General features: G+C 44.8%; 1 protein-coding gene and 1 long non-coding RNA gene across 5 annotated transcripts in view; both read right to left on the bottom strand.

The window, feature by feature from the left end:
* Positions 1-14201, bottom strand: part of KDM2A (lysine demethylase 2A) — a 94405-nt gene extending 80204 nt beyond the window's left edge. For 3 of the 4 annotated variants that reach the window (XM_059709936.1, XM_059709934.1, XM_059709933.1), the window contains exons 1-3: positions 13461-14201; positions 10478-10606; positions 3190-3212 (exon numbers count right to left, since the gene is read on the bottom strand). In XM_059709936.1, the coding sequence (XP_059565919.1) occupies positions 3190-3212; positions 10478-10606; positions 13461-13503 (195 nt within the window). In that variant the 5' untranslated portion in view covers positions 13504-14201. Of the gene's footprint in view, positions 1-3189; positions 3213-10477; positions 10607-11775; positions 12612-13460 lie in introns of those variants that run through there. The other variant, XM_059709937.1, reaches the window with a different exon arrangement.
* Positions 14202-14767: 566 nt separating this feature from the next.
* LOC132241347 (uncharacterized) lies at positions 14768-23435 on the bottom strand. The gene is made up of 3 exons (XR_009454487.1): positions 23145-23435; positions 15060-15117; positions 14768-14795 (listed from the first exon to the last, which is right to left on the bottom strand). It is a non-coding gene; the product is annotated as an uncharacterized LOC132241347 (long non-coding RNA).
* Positions 23436-23561: the final 126 nt, after the last annotated feature.

Genomic DNA, 23561 nt, shown 5'->3' on the forward strand with positions numbered 1-23561 from the left:
TTCCTCATGTTGTGGTGACCCCCAACCATAAAGTTATTTTCATTGCTACTTCATAACTGCAATTTTGCTACTGTCATGAATTGTAATGAAAATATCTGATATGCAGGATGTATTTTCATTGTTACAAACTGAACATAATTAAAGCATAGTGATTAATCACAAAAACAATATGTAATTATATATGTGTTTTCCAATGGTCTTAGGCGATCCCTATGAAAGGGTCATTCGACCCCTAAAGGGGTCGCGACCCACAGGTTGAGAACCGCTGTTCCAGACTTGTGCTGCATGGTTGCACCGTCCCGAGTTCCAGGAATCCTTTGTGATAATCAAAAGATTAAGATGATCAAAGAATACAAGAAACAGGGAAGCACTTTGGAAACTTAAAAGTACTATAAAATGATCCCTATATTTACAAATGTAAATTCTCTTGAGGTCAATGTCAGAAAGAAGGTTGGCCAGATTACTGCTCTGTGATCCAGGGCTATAAAGAGATGGAATAATAGTCAGGCTACCTTGAATTCACACTGAGGGTTACAACCAGCCCATGAGGTTGTTTCTCAGGAATGGTCATGGGTATTCAGCTGCAGGGCAATTCATAATATTTCAATATTTGCTTACATCTAACACTGCAGCTTTTATCTCATTTTTCTATCCTTCAAAGAGAGTATCAAAAGGAAATTCCTTGTTGTAACATAATTATTGATCTCAAGACAGTGAATAGTTATTTCGGGTATCCAAATAAATTGATCTTAGGATAAGCTGAGTAATAAATCTGCAACTGGGTTGAGGATTTGTCATGACCATGAAGTGAGCTTTGTGAAGTCAACAATAAAAATGCTTCATGCTTACTTTGGGCGAAGCCTGAGAAACAAAATCTGAGAGTGCTTTCAAGAAGTTTTGTGATAGACTTTAAATTCAAAGATGAACAGCAGCTAATCAGAATAATATACATAGATCTACTGATTTTCAATTTTACACTATTGACATTTTGAGTCAGATGATTCATTGTTGTGGAGGTCTGATCTGTGCATGAGAATGTCTTAGCAGCATCCCTAGACTCTATTCACTAAAATAGCAGTAGTACTCCCCTAATCCGACAATAAAAAATGTCTCTAGCCCTGGCCAGTATAACACAGTGGTTAGAGTGTCATCCTGTAAACCAAAGGGTCTCAGATTCGATTCCTAGTCAAGAGCACATACTTGGGCTGCAGCTTCAATCCCTGGCTCTGGTCGGGGCGTGTGCCAGAGGCAACCAATCCATGTGTCTCTCTCACATCAATATCTCTCTCTCTCTAACCCTCCCTCCCTTCCACTCTCTAAAAATCAATGGACAAAATATCCCCCTAGCCTGGCCGATGTGGCTCAGTGGCTGAGCATCAACCTATGGACCAGGAGGTCACAATTCAATTCCTGGTCAAGGCATGTGCCCAGGTTGCGGGCTTGGTCCCCAGTGGGGAGCATGCAGGAGGCAACCAATCAATGATTTTCTCTCATCATTGATGTTTCTGTCTCTTTCTTCCTCTCCATTCCTCTCTGAAATCAATAAAAAAATATATTTTTTAAAAATATCCTCCTAGGGCAGTGATGGCGAACCTTTTGAGCTCGGTGTGTCAGCATTTTGAAAAACCCTAACTTGCCCTAACTGGTTTGGCTCAGTGGATAGAGCGTCAGTCTGCGGACTCAAGGGTCCCAGGTTCGATTCCGGTCAAGGGCATGTACCTTGGTTGCAAAAACATCCCCAGCGGGGAGTGTGCAAGAGGCAGCTGATCGATGTTTCTCTCTCATCGATGTTTCTAACTCTCTATCCCTCTCCCTTCCTCTCTGTAAAAAAAAATCAATAAAATATATTAAAAAAAATAAAAATCATCATTGTCCCCTTTAAAAAAAAAAACAACACAAAAAAACCCCTAACTTACCTCTGATGCCGTGTGACATAAATTTTTGATATTTGCGACCATAGTAAAACAAAGACTTATATTTTTTATATTTGTTTTATATATTTAAATGACATTTAACAAAGAAAAATCAACCAAAAAAATGAGTTCGCGTGTCACCTCTAACACGCGTGTCATAGGTTCGCCATCACTGTCCTAGGGTAAGGATTAACAACAAAAAGGCTCCAGATACTGCCAAACTCTCTTGACTGGACAAAAATCACACCCAGATGAGGACCCCTGCTTTAAACAAATCTGTTCCAACTGCCTAAAACATCCACCCAAGTTCTCTCCTCCCACTTTCAAAAATCCCTCCCTCTGATCTTCCTGGGAATCCAGATTTAACCTCAGAGTCCACCTCAATTCTTCAATTGCCTTTGCCTCCAAAATCCTCAAAAGTCAGTTATTATAACTCCCTCAATGACATGTCAGTACTCTTGTTAAAACCACAACTGGTGATAGACTTAATACTAGTACTCAGGGTTCATGATCCCTAATCAAGCAATCTTTTCCATCATAGCACATTGCTATACAGCAGTCATCAAGTTTTAAGTCCTTCACTGCCAACATGTCTTGCTTCCTTCCACCCCTTACTTTCCATTTCTACTACTTATACCCCAAAGCAGTGGTTCTCAAACTTTTGCATGCATCAGAATCACCTAGCTTGTTAAAACACATTTTGTTGGTCCCTAACCTCAGAGATTCTGATTTAGTAAGTATGGGGAGGATCCAAAAATGCGTGTAACTAATATGTTCCCAGATACCCAGATAATGCTTACGCTGCTGGTGAGAGGACCACACTTCAAGAACCACTGCCCTAGAGTTCAGGTGCCTTTCACCTTAAGAGGTAACTTATTTCAGTATTCTTCCAGAACTAAAACTGAAAAACTATTACTTCTAAAATTTTGACCAAATTACTACTCGGTTAAAAATAAGCCACAACTTATGGCTATTTTCCACATGTGGCTTTTCGTAATTGTTTAAAATGTGTGCCCAACAGTATGAACAGTGCCTCCCTCCCAAAACAAATCTACTTTTATCCTGCTAATCTCATGGATATCTTCAGAATAGACCTTATAGACTTCCCACTCCATAATACAGCTTCTGCTGTCTTTACCTCCTACAAGGCCACCCTCTTCCCTCCTCCTCTCTACCTACCTGAAGGAGCCTTCACCACTGTATTTGCCAAAACCACGTTTGGTCACTATCTGCTGCCTTTTATCTTTATGGTTTTAAGTTTTTACCAAGTACTCACAGATAGAGAAAACCCCCAAGAACCTAAAATTTAAAACAGAAAACAATGATATGAGTGACATGCATAAATAAAAGGCCTGACATATACACAAACTACACAAATACTGGTGTTTTAATAGATTAAGTGCAATCAATTAAAAGTTCACAAAAAGAATGTGCCGATCTTTTTAAAAATATGACTAAACACCGGCTGTCAAAAATTTATAGCTACCTCATTTAGGATGTTAAGCAGGCATTTGTTAGGGAAGAAAATTTTGAAGTAGAGAAAGTACTAAGTTTAACCACTTCCTACAACAGAAGTGGGTATCATTTGTTTTCTGTATGAAATGCACCACAAGAGAGTTGGTATGATGTGAAAGAAGAAACATGGGGTTCTACTCTGACCAACTATGATCTTAGGCAAGTTGATCAAGGCCTTCCCCAGCCTTCCATTTCCATAATTAAAAGAAATTAAGGTTTAAAACTATACAGTCTACCTTACAAGACTGCGTTGAGGGTACAATAAGGTAATGTATATGAAAGAATATAACCTATTAGTTAGCACATAAGTATTTATTGAGTTTTAATTTATTTTTAATGTGAAAGCCAATGCAAAAATAGTACTATCCCAAAAATAAGATAAACAGAGCAAATTAATGAAACCTGAGTATATCCATTTCCCAAGGAAAAAAGTTTTTTAAAGGATATAAAATAAAGAATACAAGTCCTTCAGAGTGGTATACAGTAAATGTATCAATTCCCTGACTTAATGACCTTGAGAATAAAATCACTTGCAACTTCACAACTTAAAGGTTGTCTAAAAGTCAGCAAAAACTTGCCCTACTTGGTTTGGTTCAGTGGATAGAGCATCGGCCTGTGGACTAAAGAGTCCCAGGTTCGATTCCAGTCAAAGGCACATACCCGGGTTGCGGGCTCAATCCCCAGTAGAGGGCAGCCAATCAATGATTCTCTTTCATCATTGATGTCTCTTTCTCTCCCCCCCCCCCCCCCCCCCGCCCCCTGCCCTTCCTCTCTGAGATCAATAAAAATATATATTTTTTAAAAAGTCAGCAAAAACTTTGACATACAGGGTTTAGGACAGGATTAGAGGTAGGAAAACTTAAATTCACCCTGAGCTTTTAAAGTTTAACTAGATATTTTCTTATTTTTTTTCTAATGGCCCAACCATTACAAATGTGTTCATCTGGCATGTATGTGTATTAAGCATACGTTTTTAATCTGTTATAGCTCCAGTAGTTCTCAACCTTCCTAATGCCGCGACCCTTTAATACAGTTCCACATGTTGTGGTGACCCCCAACCATAAAATTATTTCTGTTGCTACTTCATAACTGTAATTTTGCTACTGTTATGAATCGTAATGTAAATATCTGATATGCTATATGTGTTTTCCAATGGTCGCGACCTACAGGTTGAGAACCGCTGAGACTTTGGTCCTTATGTACACTGCAAGATCTAATACCCAGATATTTTGCTTATCCCTGTGCATCAAAACTCTCCTCAATTCTAGTGGCCTATTCCTAGCACTCAAGAAAACTGGTAATACAATAAACTATTTATGAAGGCTTCCAACAACATAAACAAATACTTATTGAGCACTTTCTATGTTTAGACTGAGTATCTTCTTTTTTCAGGCTACTCATTGAACACTTTGTATGTGTCAGACACTGTTCAAAGCATCCAATATACACCATTTTTGTTTATGGTCCCAACTCTCAAGGAACTTACACTAATGGAGAGAGATGCACAAATAAATTTACATATGGTAGCTAATGACTGGTGCTCAGCAAAATAAAACAAGAGAAAATAATAGAGCTTAATAGTCCTTACTCTGGGTCTCCAAAAAATAATTAGATCCCTTGCCCTAGCTGGGTTTCTCACTGGTTAGAGTGTAGGCCCGCAGACTGAAGGACCTCGGGTTTGAGTCCAGTCAAGGGCATATGTACGTACGGGTTGCGGGCTCGATCACCTGTATGGGGCGTGCAGGGGGCAGCCGATCAATGATTCTCTCTCATCATCAATGTTTCTATCCCTCTCTCCCTCTCCCTTCTTCTCTGAAATCAATAAAAATATAATTTAAGAAAAGAGAAAGTGATGTTAGTTGTGGGTATCCTTTATCAAGTTGAGGAAGTTTCTTTTTATTCCTACTTTGTTTTTATGGAAAGGGTTTGAATTTTATCAGATTCTTTTTTTTCTGTGTCTATTGATATGATCATGTAACTTTAAAAAAAATTCTATTGATATGTTACATCAATTAATTTTTAACATTTTTAAAATATATTTTATTGATTTTTTACAGAGAGGAAGGGAGAGGGATAGAGAGTTAGAAACATCAATCAGCTGCCTCCTGCACACCCCCTACTGGGTATGTGCCCGCAACCAAGGTACATGCCCTTGACCGGAATCGAACCTGGGACCCTTGAGTCCACAGGCCGACGCTCTATCCATTGAGCCAAACCAGTTAGGGCACATCAATTTATTTTTAGATGTTGAATTAACCTTATATTCCTCTGATAAATTCCATTGGTCATGGTGTATGATTCTATTCATATGTTACTACATTTGGTTGGTTAGTATTTTATACTCATACTAGAGGCCCAGTGCACGAAATTCATGCACAGGTAGGGTCTCTAGCAGCTGCTGCTGGGGCCTCCCTTCCCCAGCTGCTGGCTGCCAGGGCTGGGGTCTCCCTTCCCCGGCTGCTGGCTGCCAGCCAGGGCCTTCCTTCGTTCTGCTCCATCCCTGGTGGCCAGAGCACGTCAGAGCAAGCAATTGAACTCCCAGTCAGTTGAACTCCAGAGGGGACACTTTGCATATCAGGCTTATACACACACACACAAACACACACACTGCAGGCCCGATGCACAAAATTTGTGCAACGGGCTCGGCCCTCGCAGCCACGGCAGCTTGCTTCAGCCCTCACAGCCCTGGCTTCATCTGGAAGGTCATCTGGAAGGTTGTCCAGCTGTCCCGTCTAATTAGCATATTATATTTTTTTATTATAGATAGATTAATAAGGGATATTGGTCTAGTTTTCTTGTGATGTCTTTGGTTTTAGTATCTGGGCAATGCCTCATAGGATAAGTTAGGCAGTGTTACCTCCTTGTCTACTTTTTGCAGGGTTTATGAATAATTGGTATTAATTATTTTTTACTTATTATTTTTAAATATATTTTTATTGATTTCAGAGAGGAAGAGAGAGGGAGAGAAACATCAATGATGAGAGGGAAGCACTGATTGGCTGCCTCCTGTACCCCTCCCCCCACCACTGGGGATTGAGCCCAAAACCTGGGCATGTGCTCTGACCAAAAATCAAACCATGACCTCCCCGGTTCATTGGTTGACACTCAACCACTGAGCTACACTGGCTGGGCATTAAGCATTTACTTAAAATGCACATTATTTTGCCCCTGATTTTCTATGCAATAAGGATTACTCAAAATTGGTGTGATTTCAAAAACCTAAAAGATCATCAATTATAATTGCTAAGGACTTAACTAACATTTTAGATTAAGGAACTCTAAGATATTATGCTGAACATTCCCCATAAATGAACTTAAATGTAAATGGAGAGTCACAAACATCCAAAACTACTCCAATACTTGAGCTCCTGAAATCAAATGAAGAAAAAAAGGTTCCATCTTTAGTACCAATGTTTCTTAATAAGGTCCTACATCTAAATTTATTAAAATACAAAAATTAATCATCTTTACCTCTGGACAACCAAATAGCCACCCATCATTAAAACTGAAGCTTCTGTTCCTCTCCTCAGGTATACCAATTTGACTTGGAGATCTATCTGGCTTTATTCTAGGAATCCATACATTGAAACTACTACTGTTTTTCATTTAAAAAAAAAATCTAGCCCTGGTTAACATGGCTCAGTGGTTGGAGCATCAGCCTTTGGACCCTTGGGTTCAATTCCCAGTCAAGGACATGTACCTGGGTTACAGGTTCACTCCTTCCCTCCCCAAATTGATGTTTCTCTCTCCTCCCTCCCACTCCCTCTTAAAAAAAAAAAAAAAATCAATGGAAAAAATATCCTAGGGTGAGGGTTAACAAAACAAAAGTCTATGTCTTGCTTTGGAAAAGCCAAACAGGATCTACTTTGTTCATCAGTTTATTTTGTTCATTAATCAGGAAACTTAGATGCATATATGCAGTCAATGGACACAGATAATAGTGTGGTGAAGGCCTGGGAGGTGTGGGTGCTGGGTGGAGGGGGTCAATGGGGAAAAAAGACAAACTAACAATGGGGACATCTGTAATACTATCAACAATAAATATAAATTTAAAAGATAAAAATAAAATATAAAATAAAATTAAAAAGCCAAACATTATTTACCCTCTCATATCATTTCCTACACTACAAAAATAAGTTTTCTGGTTCCAGAAAGTAGAGTCAATACCCAAATCTACACATACACATCATCTTCAAAGGTACAATTCTCTTCCACATGTAATAAGTAAATAATAGTTTGGTAAAAGATAAGCCAACCTTAAAAAACTAGCTATTTCTGATTTTTTTTAAAATCACTTGTCATAAAGATGATATAAACCTATCAAATCTTACCAAATTCATCCTGTGTGCTTGAAATAGCTATGTCAGTAAAAGGATTTATTCAATCATGAATATAGTATTCTTTTTTTTTATTTTTTATTTTATTTTATTTTTTGCTTACAGTAGAATATAGCATTCTTATTAGTACGCATACAACTTTTTTTTTAAAGATAGGTAAAGGATCGCCTGGCCAACATGGCTCAGTTGGTTGGAGCATCTGCCAGTGCACTGAAAGGTCACAGGTTTTATTCCCAGTTAGGGGTACTAGGTTATATGACGGGGTGGGGGGTGTCATACGGAGGCAACCAAACAATGTGTCTCTCTCACATAATGTTTCTCTCTCTCTCAAATAAAATAATAATAATAATAATGTCTGGCATGGCTCAGTGGTTGAGCATCGACCTATGAACTGGAAGGTCACAGTTCAATTCCCGATTAGGGCACATACCACAGTCGTGGGCTCAATCCCCAGTGTGGTGTGTGCAGAAGGCAGCTGATCAATGATTCTCTCTCATCACTGATGTTTCTATCTCTCTCTCCCTCTCCTTTCCTCTCTAAAATCAATAAAAATACATTTTTTTTAAAAAAGATAGGCAAAGGGTTTTGAATACAAAAAAGTCATTCTTGTTTCTAAATGAGTTTAGAACATTTAGGCTCTGTCCCCAAAAATAACATGAAGTAACAGTCAACAATAGTATAGTCAATGTACTACCTGATTCAATTAAATTTGACAAATATATACTGTATGAGGTCAACACAAACTTTAATCACCAAGCCAAATTGATAAACCTGTCATTTTGTCTTTCACACTTTATGTTCCATGGCCAATTACTGCAAAACAACCTAAGTTCTACACTATGACCTACTTTAAAGAGACAAGGTGTTAAAAATATACATATATATATATATATATATAAACTATTATAAAGATTAGCCTTTATGCCTTTATGTTAGTCTTAAAATTGTTCAAATAATACCTGCCTTAATCAGTAGAGAATTCTGTAATATGTGCAGTCACCGAAGAGATATTATTAAAAGTATGGTAGGCAAACTGCCACATAAATAATCCACCAATATGCTCTCTTATCAAAAGTTACGCTATGGAAGGGATTTACACTTCAGATATAATTTTGTCATGTAATCTTAGAAAGGAAAACATGTCACCCTAAACTTCAAAATTATCACCCAAAATTCTAAGAAAGATCCCCCAAATATGTGGTGTACCTTCTTACATAAAATGACTACAATTGCACATGAACCAAGAGAGAAAAGAAAAAAAAAGATTAGATAAGGAAAGGTGCAACAGGTAGCAATCACTATAATTAACAAACAAACAAACAAACAAACAAAATCTTACCAGGACAAAAATTATAGATTCTTGTATCTCCCTACAACTACCTTGTTTAAAAAATGTGAAAACTTTTGTTTGATGAAAGGCTCTTCCTTTGAAAGACTGGATCCCAATATCCCTTAGATATGTATGTAACAAGTCAACAATTCTACAAGTTTGATATGATAAGCATAATCTTTTTTTCCCAAAGAAAGTTTAATTCAAGAAAAGTCAAAACAAAATAATTCCTAAATGTACAAAATTCCACTACTGATACACTTTACTCTGAAAAGTTAAAGATAAAGAAATATAATCTCAACACATGGATTAGAAGAGGCAAATCTCTGAAATAAGGCTTGCCAGAACACATACCTGCTGGATATACTTGCCAATACACTCCACATCTTTTTACCAATCATATCAAGGGGGAAAAAATGTAGTCTTTTCTCAAAAAGAGTGGAGATTATCAACAAATGGATTAAAGAATTACTCTTTTCCCCCTCCAAACTAAGTCTAAAAACACAGAGCCAAATAAAACCACCATAAATTCCTTTAGTGTCTTCTAGGTCTTTCAATTCACCAAATTTCACATAATAAATACAATTTTGTGGCTTTCCTCATACCCTACTCTACAAAGACAAATTCAAATTTCTGAAATAAATATACGGTGAGAATATTAATAAAGCTCTCTGACTAGGGAAGCAAAATCAAATTCTTCAAGTCCAATAGGGAAACCTTGAGAAGAAAGCAGGGCCTAAAGGAGCGTATGCATATTCATATGCACATACAAACTAACTACCTCCAAAACATTACTACGTAAAAATTTCCTTCAACAAGATGTCATGTATCATACATTCCTCCCAAAATACAGAACTTCATCAGCATCCAGTATTTTACCTTTTCTCAATTCCCCCCTTCCTTCCAAACCTATCCAAGTATTAATTTGTTTAAAAAAAGATAAAGACTCAATAGTTTTACTCCCCAGCTCAAGGCCACAAAACCTGGCACACCAAAATCTTTAAAAAACCATATCAAACTATCCTTCCTCAAACAGGTTTGCCTCTGAAATTTACATTCTAACTTAATTTGAATTATTACAATATCAGTATTGCAAAATTAGGAATCCTTGAAAGTTGTAATCCAAAAAGTCCTCGGATTTACAATGGTTTCTATAGAAGTTAAAGGCTACATATAACCACATTTCCAAACAAGATGAATATGAAGGTTCTAACTACTTGGCCTAAAACCCAAATGAGGTAGTCATAATATACCTTCTCTCCTCCTCTAGTGTACAGAAAAGCCACCTGAAAAGTTGTAATCACAGTATGTTCACAAATGGAAACATTATAGTTATTCTACGTCAAAACTGGGGGAAAAAAACATAACAAGAAAATACTAACCAATCTCTGGCTGTAACGAATCCTTTCTTCTTCGGGTTCCATCTCTCACTCTTCTGTTGAAATTACTGTAAAGAAACCACTCCAGGGCTGCCTTCCTCTTCCTCCTTAGGAACCAGATTGATTGCAACACTGAAGAATAATGATATGAGCAGAGATGAGAACTCAAACTCAACCTTTCCTTCCACGGGAAAAAAAAGTGTTTAAAATATGTGTAAGTTAAAGGCTCTCGGAGAAATCTGGTTCCTCTTCATCTGTTTGGGACCTCTCTGCTCTTGGGCAAGTGGTTCCATGTCAAGACCAACATTAATCAAATTACAACAGTCCAAGGCCTAAGCAATAGGAGATGCTGGTTTCAGTTCCTTGTGGTCGGGCCACACCACTTGTTTCTCCCCACAGGATACAATTAGCAAGGATCCCCTTCATGGCAGCATTAGCAAAAAAAATTTTTATAAACGGGGGGGGGGGGGGGGGGGGGGGCCGCGCGCGCACTGACCAGGTGAAGCAGGTACTGAAGTAATCCAGATCCTAACCAAATTAGTTCTCTCTCACTGGTAATTAGAAACTAGAGGGAAGAAGGGCAGACTAACCATACAAAAAGAGGACAAGAAATTAGGATTTGAAGAAAGACTTCAAAACACTTTCCCATACCCCTCTAGAAAGCAACAATCTTCGTCTTCCTTCCTAAGGATCTTTTCATTCCCAAACCCAACCCAAGATGTGTACAACTCTGAAATTCAAGAGTTGCACATCAGGAACAAAAATTCCATCAGATACTTCTGGGTAAAAAATAAATAAAAACGGTTCTACCTATAGATATAATACATCTTTCCCAAAAATTAAGTAAAGACAGGTTTGCGCAACGGACCCATCATACCAAGAATGGTTTTTCTGTTTTTCTAAACACTCTTATAGATGATGGCTTCCATAGGGAATGCAGATTTGTTTTCCTAACTACATTACCGCCACGTTAATAGCATCCTTTCAAAACTGCTGCGAGACCAGAGGACCCGGTGACACAGTTGGTGCGCACAGTCCGCGGCAGAGCTCTCCGGGGGAAGCCCTCGCCCCCGCCGGGGCGGAACCGCGTTTGCACCCCCTGGGCGAGGGTCGCCGGGGCTGGAGAGCAGCCGGGGCCGGAGAGCAGAAAACGGCAGATCGCGCCGGGCTCCCCCGGGAAAGGCGTTTCAATGGTTCGCCCATCGGAAAAAGAAATAGAAACTTTACATTAAGTCTTTAGATAACACAGAGAACCAAACTTCCAAAGGGGGGGGGGGGGAGGGTAGAGAGGGAAATCTCACCGGGGGTTTTGCTCTTGAGTTCTTGACCAAAAGTAAAAGATTCCAAAAACTGAGAGGGAAAAAATTAAATCCCAATCGTCGTCTTCGTTTTTTTTCCCCCGTGGATCAACCCAGTATCCAGAGAGGGTCAGAGCGACCCGGAAAAGAGAGGAAACAGTTGCTGAATCAAACCTCCTCTTCTGGCTTTGGAGACCGGGAGTCGGAGGCGTCAGGAGAGGGGAGCGCGACCCCTCGGCGCCGAGCCCGGGGCGCCCCCGCCTCCCCCGGGCCAGCGGTCAGCAGCCGGAGCCCGAGACCCGGGCCGGCCCCGGCCGCGGGAAGCACCCTCCTCGCCGTGCCCGCGGCCAGCAGCCGCCTGACCGTCTCCGGAGCCCGAGATCGGCGGCCGATCAGCTGAGACCGGCCGGCCCGAGGCTCCCCGCGCCGCCCCGGCCCCCCGGAACGCGGGCCCCGGCCCCGGGGGGCAGAGAGGGCGGGAGCGGCAAGGCGCGCCGGGCTGGGGGCCCGGGCTCCCCTCGCGTCTCCCCCTCAGCCCGGGCTCCGCGCTGCGGGACGAGCCCCCGGTTACTCCCCAGTCGCAGAGAAGGGATTCCGGGGGATGGGCCCCCTGGCGTTGCTCCTCCTCCCGGTGCGCCCCTTGCCCAGAATAGACAGAGCGGCGACAGGCCCAGCCGCCGGGAAGGTGCTCTGCAAGCCGCAGCCGCCGCTGCTGCCGCCGCTGATGCCGGGGAGGGGTGTTGTTTCCCTCACACAGGAGGAGCCGCTGAAGCAGCCGCCGCCATTTTGAACCCGTCAGACTCTCACATACACACAGCTCCTCCGCGGCGCACTGCGCAGGCGCCGCCTCCCCACCCCTCCTCCGGCTCGCCTCTCCACCCCCCACTCCCCTTCAAGCCTCCCTACGCTCTTACCGCTCTCCCGGGCGCACGTGAACGCGCACGCGTCACTCTCCTCTACGCGGACACTCCGCCGGCGCGCGCACGCGCGGATGCGTCGGCCTCTAAACGCCCGCGCCCGGCGACGCCGACGCGGCTCCCTGCCCCCCGCCCCTTCGCGTCGGCTGCTGGTCCTCTCGCAGGCCCGCTGCCCCCACTCCCCGCGGGCTTCCTTCCAGAGCTCGGGCCGGCCCGCTGCTCGCGCCTGCGCGCAGGCCACGGTGCCTCCTCCGCGCGCTCTCCCCCCCACGCCTGGTTCTAACACACAGACACACACGTACACTTCGCCTCTGTGACCCCGCCCCTCGCGGCCAGCTGCGCCCGCGGCCCTCCCCCACCTCTCCCGGGAGGGTGGTGACCCCCGACCCCCCACAAAGCACAACCACCCCCCAGCAGTGGGAGCAGCGCCTGGTTCCCCTGCAACCGCCCCAGGCAGCCGGTCACAGTCACACCACCTGCGGTCCGGGCGGCCTGGGCCGGGGCGGCCGTTGCCCGCCTCAAAGCGGGGTCTCCCGGGGTCAGGACGCTGGGCCCGGCCAAGCCGACCTGGGCGCCCCGCTCGGGCCTGCCCAGGGAGAGGGAGCGCGGGGAAGGGACACCTCCCCGTCTGCTGCCCTCCCCTTGCGCCCGCCAGTCGGCCGAAGCCAACCTGTCCGCCATCCCCGGGCAGGCCCGGCGCCCCCGCCGCGGGACCCGTCCGCCCTCGGCTCGGGGGGCGCTTCTCGGTGCAGCGGCCTGGCCCCGCCTCACCCGCTCCTCGCCGCTCCGAAGGGGCAGGAACCGGGAGTAGCATGTCTGTCCTGGTGTCGGCGACCCGGGGGCAGCGGGGGGGACTCCAGGCGCTTGACAAGGGCGTCCACAGGTACCAGGCGCCCCCGTGGTCTCCGCGACGGCCCGGGGGCGGCGGGAGCCGGCGCGCCCACGGCAGGCCCGAGGCGCCGGGTAGGTGGCCCTGGAAGCCCCCGCTCCTCGGCCACGCTCGGGTTTCCGCAGCGCCGGTGCCCCCGGCGGCCCGGGTGGGACGTGACCCCGCCCCCGGCGAGTCGGGGCGCCCTCCACGGAGGGGTGCGCGGGCCGCCCCCGGCCCCAGGTTGGCATCTCTGCCCCGGGGCCGAGGCGGGCGCGGGAGGCCCAGCCGGGAAGATGTCTCCTCTCGGTGCGCGCAGCTTCGCGCGAGGGTCAGCGACGGGGCAGCGGCCGCCCGAGGCGCGCCGGCCCTGCCCACGAACGGGCTCCCGCGGCTCGACAGCGGCCCGACGGGCTGGCGGGCAGGGGACGTCGACGGAGCCCGGCCGGAGGGAGCTGAGCGACGCCGTGCGAGCAGCCCGGCCGCGACCGGGGCATCCCCCGCCGGTCTCGTGCTTGGGGCCCGTTGAGACGATGCATCCCCTCCAGGACCTCGGCTGGGGCGTTGCGCATCCGCGGCCGCACCACTGGCCAGACGGCACGCTCGCCGGGAGGCGGCACCCCGGTCCCCTCCTCCTGCCTTGGTTCCCACTCAGTCCCCGCCGATGCCTGGGATGCGGGGATGGGGGGGAGAGGCAGGGCGTGGAGTGTGAATCCTACCACCGGCAAACACAGCCCCCCCCTCTTTAAGGGAGGCTTTGGAGAAAGACAGTTGAAATGATGGTACCTTCTCTTCCCAGCAAGGTTTGCATTCTGGCATAAGGGCACGGTGTAAGCCCAAGGTAGTATTTATTACCACTCTGGGCTTTCCTGCATGCAAACTCTGGGAGTTTTACGGACATTCTGTGCTTGGTTTCACAACATCCTTCCGGGACAAGCTCAAGTGCCAGGTAGCGTTTTAAAGACAGACACTCGGAGCTTGCACGGTCACTCTCACAGAGGGGAGGGCAGCCCTCTGCAACGGCAGCGTCTCGCAAGCGAAGATTTGTTCGTAGGGTATCGCCCTCTTGCATTCCAGTCGTTGGGAAATAGTCTTTACTCTGATGCCAGTTTTGTTCAGACGTCTTAGGTTTTCGGAGCACTGATAGCAAGGTCTTTACCAAAACTTTATCAGGTCTACAGCCTTCTTAGTAAGTCTTTCAAACGACAGTAGATGTGATCCCGTAGGCATCTGGGTCTCTGTAGGTATAGAAAAATGCAGCAGCTTGTTTATTTTGTTAAGTGGGAAAGATTTTTGTCATTTGTCAGATTAAGTAAGCCTTGGGCCTCATTGCTATTTGCAGAATAAGTGCCTTTATTTTCTTTCCACTCATCCCTGTAGCCCACGGATACTTGGGGGCAAACAGAGAGAAGGAGGCCTCTTGCTGCAGGTCAACTTGGTCTTGCCCTTTATCTTAAGGTCCAGAGCCCCTTAACTAATTAGTCCTTATCTGAGTTGCTCACCTTCAGCAAACAAGTGCCTTCTACAGGTTTAACTCAGGTGAGTGTGCTGGGAGGAAACCTAAGAAGAATCCAAGAACAATAATAGTTAATACTTATTTTGGGACAGGACCGCAAATAAAGGTTTGTCCGATTGCAGCCAGGTCTTTTCCAGTTGAAAACCATTTGTTGACTAGTCTGCAGTGGGAGAAATGATGTTTAAAGAGACATACACAGCCCTAGCAGGTTTGGCTCAGTGGATAGAGCATCGACCTGTGGACTGAAAAGTCCCAGGTTCGATTCCGGTCAAGGGCATATGCCTAGGTTGCGGGCTCAATCCCCAGTAGGTGGTGTGCGGGTGGCAGCTGATCAATGATTCTCTCTCAGCATTGAGGTTTCTATCTCTCCCTCTCCCTTCCTCTCTGAAATCAATAAAAATGTATTTAAAAAAAATAAAAAAATAGACAGACATGCACAATGGTTTCTCCACAAGCCAGCTTTGTTAATATTCCAAGGCAGATGTGCAGGGTGAGATAAAAGATAAGCAGATGGCCGAAACCGGTTTGGCTCGGTGGATAGAGCATCGGCCTGCGGACTGAAAGGTCCCAGGTTCGATTCCGGTCAAGGGCATGTACCTGGGTTGCGGGCACAGCCCCAGTGGGAGATGTGCAGGAGGCGGCTGATCGATGTTTCTCTCTCATCGATGTTTCTAACTCTCTATCTCTCTCCCTTCCTCTCTGTAAAAAATCAATAAAATATATTAAAAAAAAAAAAAGATAAGCAGATGGCTAGTGATTCCCCCACAATCACAATGGCTGTGGTTGGCAAGAGTATATCATATGGTTTACTGTTTTGTCCTTAAAAAAAAAAAAAAAAAGGCCATTTTCAAGGAGAATAGAGCTTGGGGAAGTCCCCAAGAAGGCCGCTAGAATTATGAATTACATGGCTTCAATTGTAATGGCAGGGAGAAGGGGAGAGTGATAGATGAGAAGAAGGAAAGAAGAATTCCTTCTAGAATCATTGAGTAGAGCATCCCTGGCTGGAACAAGCTGGTGCCGTAATAAGGTATTAACAGATCTCTGCCTTCTTGAGCAAAGCTAAGACCCAGCAAATGCTGAGAGTCAAAATCCAGACCACAAACTTCTTTTGTGAGACTTCAGTGAGTGAAAAGAGAACGCTGTAGTCTCGGCAACTAAATTATTTTCAATTTTTCTGCACTCCTTAAATGTTAAGGAGGAAGTGGGGATGTCCCAAAAAGTGGAGGTCTGAACCAAAATAAAGAAGTTGGTCTAGCCCTAGCCGGTTTGGCTCAGTGGCTAGACTAGAGCATCTGCCTGTCAATTCCGGTCAAGGGCACATACCTCAGTTGCAGGATCCTCCTTGGCCTGGGTCCTGGTTGGGGCACGTGCAGGAGGCAACCAATCGACATGTTTCGCTCACATTGCTATTTCTGTCTTTCCCTCTCTCTAAAAATCACTGGAAAAATATCCTTGGGTGAGGATTTTAAAAAAAAGTTGGTTTTTAAGATCCCCGGAGATAGCGTAACCAGTAAGTCGTTAAAAAGCTCTGGAATCAGCCCTGGCAATGGTTAGAGCATTGGCCCTTGGACCAAAGGGTCGCAGGTTTGATTCCTGGTCAAGGGCATATGCTGTACCTCAGTTGCAGGTTCCCCAGCCCCAGCAGGGGCGTATGCAGGAGGCAGACAATTGTGTCTCTTTCATCAGTCACCGATGTTTCTCTCCCTCTCCTCACTCCCTCCTCTCTATAAATCAATGGAAAAAATATCCTAAAAAAAACAAAACTCTGGGATCAGAGACTGAATGTTTACTATCTAATCAGTCTTAATGAACTCCTCAGAGCCTTGGTTTCTCATCTATAAAGTTGTTAAAATACCTCTCAAAGTGAAATATTGTCTTAAAGCTCAGTGTTTGGCACATTTACTGTTTCTGATCTCTAGCTTTAAAGAAAGTTTTTAGTAAAGATGCTTCAATACAGTGGGGCCTTGACTTAGGAGTGTCCCAACTAACGAGTTTTTTGAGATACGAGCCGTTTCTCGGCCGATTTTTTGCTTTGAGTTGCGAGCTAAAATTCGGGTTACGAGCCAGCTTCAGATACCCCACCGCTAGTTGGTGCAGCGAACGTCACAGTGAACGCCACAACAGCAGCCCAGCATCACGTGTCTCACTCGTTCACTTTAATGATTTGACATACGAGTAATTTGAGTTACGAGCTCGGTCACGGAACGAATTAAACTCGTAAGTCAAGGCCCCACTGTATGCCCTAGTTGGTTTGGCTCATTGGTTACAGCACCGGTCAGCTGACCAAAGGGTCTAAGACACATACCTTGGTTGCAGATTTGCTCCCCACACCCCTCCCCCCTTCCTGGTGATACATGATGTCTCTCCTCTCTCCCCTCCTCCTCCCTCCCTTTCGCTCTCTAAAAATCAATGGAAAAATTATCCTCCAATGAAGATTAAAAAGAAAAAACAATCCTTCAATATTTAAGCAAATTTACAGAGTGTAAGTCATGACTCTTGGCTTTTCTTTCCTTTCCTAGTTCCTAAGTCTCGCTTTCCTCCCTCACTCTGATCTCGATTTTTCTCTCTCCCCTGACTCTTTCTGTCTTTCTCTCATCACCACCCACCTCCTGAGGTCCTGTTATTTCCATCCTTCTCTCAATCACCGTGCTGCTCCTCACCTGCTGTGTTCATTCCTCTTTCCTAGCCAGCTGTTGTCATCTGCTCTTTCATCATCAGAGTAGACCTTGCATGCCCACTTCCCTCTGGTGCACTTAACATGTGCGCTCTGGTTTTGTTACTTAACCATTTCCTGAACATCTCCCTTCACCTCCCTCCACTAGACTGTAAGTTCCTTGAGGTCCACATTTGTATCCCTTAAAAGGCCTTCCAAAATCAATACCACATACTTACTGTGTCAACCTGAAGGTGGCTAAAAGCTAGGTGTTGGGTGGTTATAAATTTTAAGGGATAGAAATTTTTCTTTTGAGCCTGGAAGTAAAACCTCAGTTGTGCAGGGTGGCACTGGGGACGGAAGCCACAAACGCCCTGCAGATTGTCATGTCATTGAACATGGATGGCACACGAGATACTTGTAAGTTTCATGGGCCTTGGGACTACAATACCACCACCCTCCCTGGCCCAGTGGCTTCTTGCTGCCACCCGGTCCCCCCAGGCATAGGGCCTGTCTTTGTGAAGACCTGCCTCTCCTGAGTCATGAGGTTGACTTTGGCTACTGGGGCAGCGGCAGCAGCATCCGGGATCCACCTGCTCTTTCGGCCACGTTAGCTTCTCCTTGGGGCCAGGCTACCCTCGCTTCCACTTTTAAAAGGGAGGGACTTCCTGCCCTTCTTGACAGTGGGGCCTCGCTACACCTGTGCTTGGTAGGGAGCGTTACTTGCCACCTTGGGGTTTCAAAGTCGGTTTGCAACCTTGTGTTTGTGTGCTGGCTCTGCTGGTGATAGTTCTGTGGTGCCCAGCCACATCCCCAAGGGACCAGTTGCCTAAACACTTCAGCCTGTTCCTAGATCCTCTCCGAGGGTTTCATCTTTGCCCATCTTCTTCATGGGCATTCACTGCCTTATGGCAGCTTCAGCTAAGGCTGGCATTCCTTTGGCTGCTTTGTGTGGGGGCCTTACCAGCTGTGTGTAAAGAGCCCAGTCTCTTAACTCCATTCTCTCTTTAATAAAAACACAGATCATGACTCCTGCCGGATTTCCTTCTCGGGTTATGGAGGGGTCAATTGGACTAATGGACATAAATGTCCTATGGAAGCTGGGAGACAGCGTATTTTGAAAGTATTTCTGGTTCTCCTATTTTTTTCCCTACATGAAGGATTTGTTGCAGTTCCTGAGTATTGTGGGCCCAACACTAAATTGAGTGCTTAGATGGAGAAAGTAGATTTGAAAAATTAGAAAGCTTGCTTTTACCCTTGAAGACTTCAGGTCATGGAGGAGATACTGCTGGAAGCCGGTCCATCCTTGCTGCTTGACACAGTCGCTGCAGGGAAGAAACATCTGCACAGCATATGTTTCAAGCGTATATGGCGTACTGGCATACTGTTCTGAATATGTTTGCTCACCTTCTTGGCGCTATGTGTTTTAAACAAGGTCACCTCTCCGAGAAAGGTTGTTTCCCCAGGTAGGGATTTTCCCCTGAAGTTAGAGAGTGAATAAAAACCCTTAACTAAATTCCAGGCGGGTAGTTAATCACTTTAACTAGGAACAATCATCCTTAAGCTACATAATCTTTACTCCCTGGAATGGAGATAAGAAACGCCCTAACCTTTGGAATAGAAATTGACAGGATTAAAATCAACTGGTATAAATACAGATGTAACAAGACAATAAAAGACAGAACCTGGCTGGAGATCCTGGCTAGAGAACCTGGCTAGGCTGCTGATCAATTGAACGCTGTCTCCGTGTCATTCCTTCTTCGCCGACTCGGTCCACAGCTTTGGGAACCCCTGGACCTTCTGGGGTTGGACCCCAACAAGATACCATGAAGCTATGACATTCTTAAAGAACCACCTTCGCTTTAACCGGTTTGGCTCAGCAGATAAAGCCTCGGCCTGGGGACCAAAGGGTCCCGGGTTTGATTCTGGTCAAGGGCACATGCCTGGGTTGTGGGGTCGATCCCCAGTGGGGGCATGCAAGAGACAGCCAATCCATGATTCTCTCTCATCATGGATGTTTCTATCTCTCCCTCTCCCTTCCTATCTGAAATCAATAAAAATATATTAAAAAAAAAAAAAAGAGAGAACCACCGTCATTGTAGTGAATGTAGGCAATAAGGACTGGGTATAGAATTCCACTTGGATGTAGGCCCCATAGGGCAGAATGTTTTGTTCAGTTGTTCATGTTCATTACTGCATCCCCTGTGCCCAGAACAGTGCCAGGCATAGTTGGCACTCATTCTTCGTATTTATTAAATCAATGAATAAAAACTAATGCAGTGAGTGATGCATTTGAGGGACAGAGGAGTGTGAAGGCTTGGCAGGCAGAGCTTAAACCCTTGCAGAGAAGTTTGATTTTGATAAAGAGAGGCACATCTGTCCTGGAGCAGAAGGTAATGTAATAGCTATTATTCCAGGTAAACGGTTCCTGCAGCTGTCACTTCAGCTGGAATAGAGGTGTTAGAACCGAAAGCCCCTACTGCTGCAAACCAGCCAGGAGGTAAGTATGCACATCTCAGGCCAAGTTCTTCACTGTCTTTTTATGTCCGCCTCTCCTGTGATCTAGCCTCTCTGCTCCACTTATCTCCACAGCCTCCATTCACTGGGCCATGCCTTTAGAGCCCATATTAGAGCACCGCTTTTGATGTGATATTACAAACTTAATATCTCCAGTCAATTGTTTTTCACAATGCCCCTTTAATTATACTGTTTATTATATTCAAAGTGTGTAATTTTAAAATGACAACCTTCTTTTCCCCCAAGATGTTTGCTACATACTTAAACTCTGAAATGTATTCAGTCTTCTTTTATTTCTGGCTAAATCTATTTTTGCACTCTCTGGGGGAACCACAAGAAAATATTGACTGTGTTTAAGGTGAGATTTCCATGTTATATTTTTGCAATTATACTTGATTTGCCACAACTTGGAGTTGATGTTTCTTTTTGTTTTATTTTTAAGGATTCACATTTTGATTGGTCATAATTACTAGATCTGCTTATACTTTGATCTAATTATTTTCTTACTAGAGACCCCATGCACAAATTTGTGCACCAGTGGGGTCCCTCGGCCTGGTCTGCGGGATTGGGCTGAAACCGGCTCTTCGACATCCCCCAGGGGTCCTGGATTGTGAGAGGGTGCAGGCCAGGCTGAGGGACCCCACGGGTGCACAGTTGGGGCCGGGGAGGGATGCGGGAGGTTGGCCAGCCCGTCTCACTCAGTCCCAATCAACTGGACCCTCCTGGTCAGAGTGTCTGACCCTGGTGGTCAGTGCACATCATAGCGAACAGTTGAGCGGCCTTACCATGTCATTAGCATATTATGCTTTGATTGGTTGAATGGAAGACCGGACACTTAGCATATTTTATTATGTAGGATTGGTGAGCCACATATCCTTATTAACTTTCTATTCCTGTATAATTGTATTGGTAAGGAATGTGGGAGACACTCTTTTTTTATTTTTTTGGAAGACACTATATACCTTAGTCCTTTATTATTTTAACTGATTACAAGATTTACCCATCTATTTTTTAAATGTTTTTATTGATTTTAGAGAAAAAGGAAGAGAAAGGGGGAGAGAGAGAAACATTGATCAGCTGCCTCTTGCACATTCCCTACTGGGGATCAAGCCTGAAACCAGGACATGTGCCCTGACCAGGAATTGAACCAGTGACCTTTTGAGACAATGCTCAACCAACAGAGCCACATGGACCAGGACTACCCATCTATGTTTTTTGTGGTTTTTTTAAAAATATATTTTATTGATTTTTTACAGAGAGGAAGGGATAGAGATAGAGAGTTAGAAACATCGATGAGAGAGAAACATCGATCAGCTGCCTCCTGCACATCTCCTACTGGGGATATGCCCGCAACCCAGGTACATGCCCTTGACCGGAATCGAACCTGGGACCTTTCAGTCCGCAGGCCGACGCTCTATCCACTGAGCCAAACCGGTTTCGGCCCCATCTATGTTTTTAATGCATCTGTTTATATTGGTGAAAGCTTGTGGTTTCCGTAAATGTTAGTATTTAAACATTTTCTATTTCATGTTGGTATTTAGTATTCATTTACTATTTCCTATATTTTATGCATTTTATAGTTAAAAATGCATAAAAGTAGGCAATTGATTTCTCACTTCTGGCTTGCTGGAAGATAAATATAGAATCTACAGGGGCTTCCTTTTTCTGAATCCACACTCTTCCTCTTGAAGGGACCATATTTCTTTCTACATGCATTTAAGTTGCTCTTTATTACACAGGCAAGTAATTTAGATGAAATTAATAGTAGAACAGTGTCCCTAATTTCCAATGCTTTCTCTTAATTTTTTAATGTACTTATGATTAAAACTGCCTCACATCTAAGTGGATCTCTTTATGACCATTACCCTCATCAACCACAAAATACATACTAATTTCTAAGCATCTGCTGGCTCCTCAGGATTTAAAAATTATAGGATTTGGACCCTGCCCTCAGGAGCTTACAGTTTAAATTGCAAAACAAAAAACAAAAACAAAACAAAACCACAAACAAACACTACTTCAAAAATGCCCAGCACGGCAGAGCCGGAGAAGGAGAAATGAAGGCTGTTTCTGCACTGCATAGCTTTCAGAGCTGCAGCAACACCACTCTCAAACCCAGTGTGTTTATTTGGTAATGCACTAATTTCTTCCCTAAAGAGTCTGTTAGGTCCTCATTGATGAAGGAAATATTAGCACTGAATCACAGAACCTTAGAGCTGGCATGGAGCTTGGAGGTCATTTAATCCAACCAAATCATTTTGCTTTAATAGCTATTATTCCAGGTAAACTGTTCCTTTTTTTCCTTTCTTTTTTTCTGAGAGAGAGGAAGGGAGAGAGAGAAACATTGATTTGCTGTTCCACTCATCTATGCATTCATTGGTTGACGCTTGCATGTGCCCGATTGGGGATCAAACCCGAAACCTTGGCGCATCGGGACAATGGTCCAACCAACTGAGCTATCCAGCCATGGCTCCAATCAGATCATTTAAAAAACTGGCAGTCTGAGGCCTGAAGATGTTAAACAGCTTGGCCAAGGTCATGCAGCTAGTTTAGTAAGGAAATTGGAACCATAAACCATGTCTTCTGATAGCGCTCTTTCTGCTACGCCTTAAATTGATGGCATTTTTAACCAGGCCTAATGTTTGTTCATGTGTTCCTTCCCCAGAAAGAGCACCTGCCTGTGCAGGGCACTATGCTTGGCACTGGGGTTGCAACATGAGTGTGCATGAGAGCACATTTTGGGGGTCTCGGGTGACCATGTAAATGAGCCTCTAAGCCAAGACCCTTTGAAAGAGTGGAAGAGTCTCAGAACTATATGTACATCAGGCATAAGCCAGGACAGTGCCCTGATGGACATCAGGTCTGTGCAGGGTATATACCTGGTCTATTCAGGATACTTACGGTGAGGGCACAAATGTGGGAGGAGCCAATTCTGCTGTGAGGGAGGGGTGTCCAGTCCCGAAGGCTTTGTGGAGGAGGCAATGCTTGAAAGTTACAGGGGGGCCCTAACCGGTTTGGCTCAGTGGATAGAGCATCGGCCTGTGGACTCAAGGGTCCCGGGTTCGATTCCAGTCAAGGGCATGTATCTTGGTTGCGGGTACATCCCCAGTGGGGAGCGTGCAGGAGGCAGCTGATTGATGTTTCTCTCTCATCGATGTTTCTAACTCTCTATCCCTCTCCCTTCCTCTCTGTAAAAAATCAATAATATATATAAAGAAAGTTCCTGGGGTTTTGATATTCATCAAGAGGACAATGTGGGAAGGGCATTTCCCACCCCTGGCATCTAGACACACAGCAGGGCAGCCAAGAAGAGCTGAG

The sequence above is a fragment of the Myotis daubentonii genome, chromosome 9 (assembly GCF_963259705.1).
Source record: "Myotis daubentonii chromosome 9, mMyoDau2.1, whole genome shotgun sequence".
NCBI lineage: Eukaryota > Metazoa > Chordata > Mammalia > Chiroptera > Vespertilionidae > Myotis > Myotis daubentonii.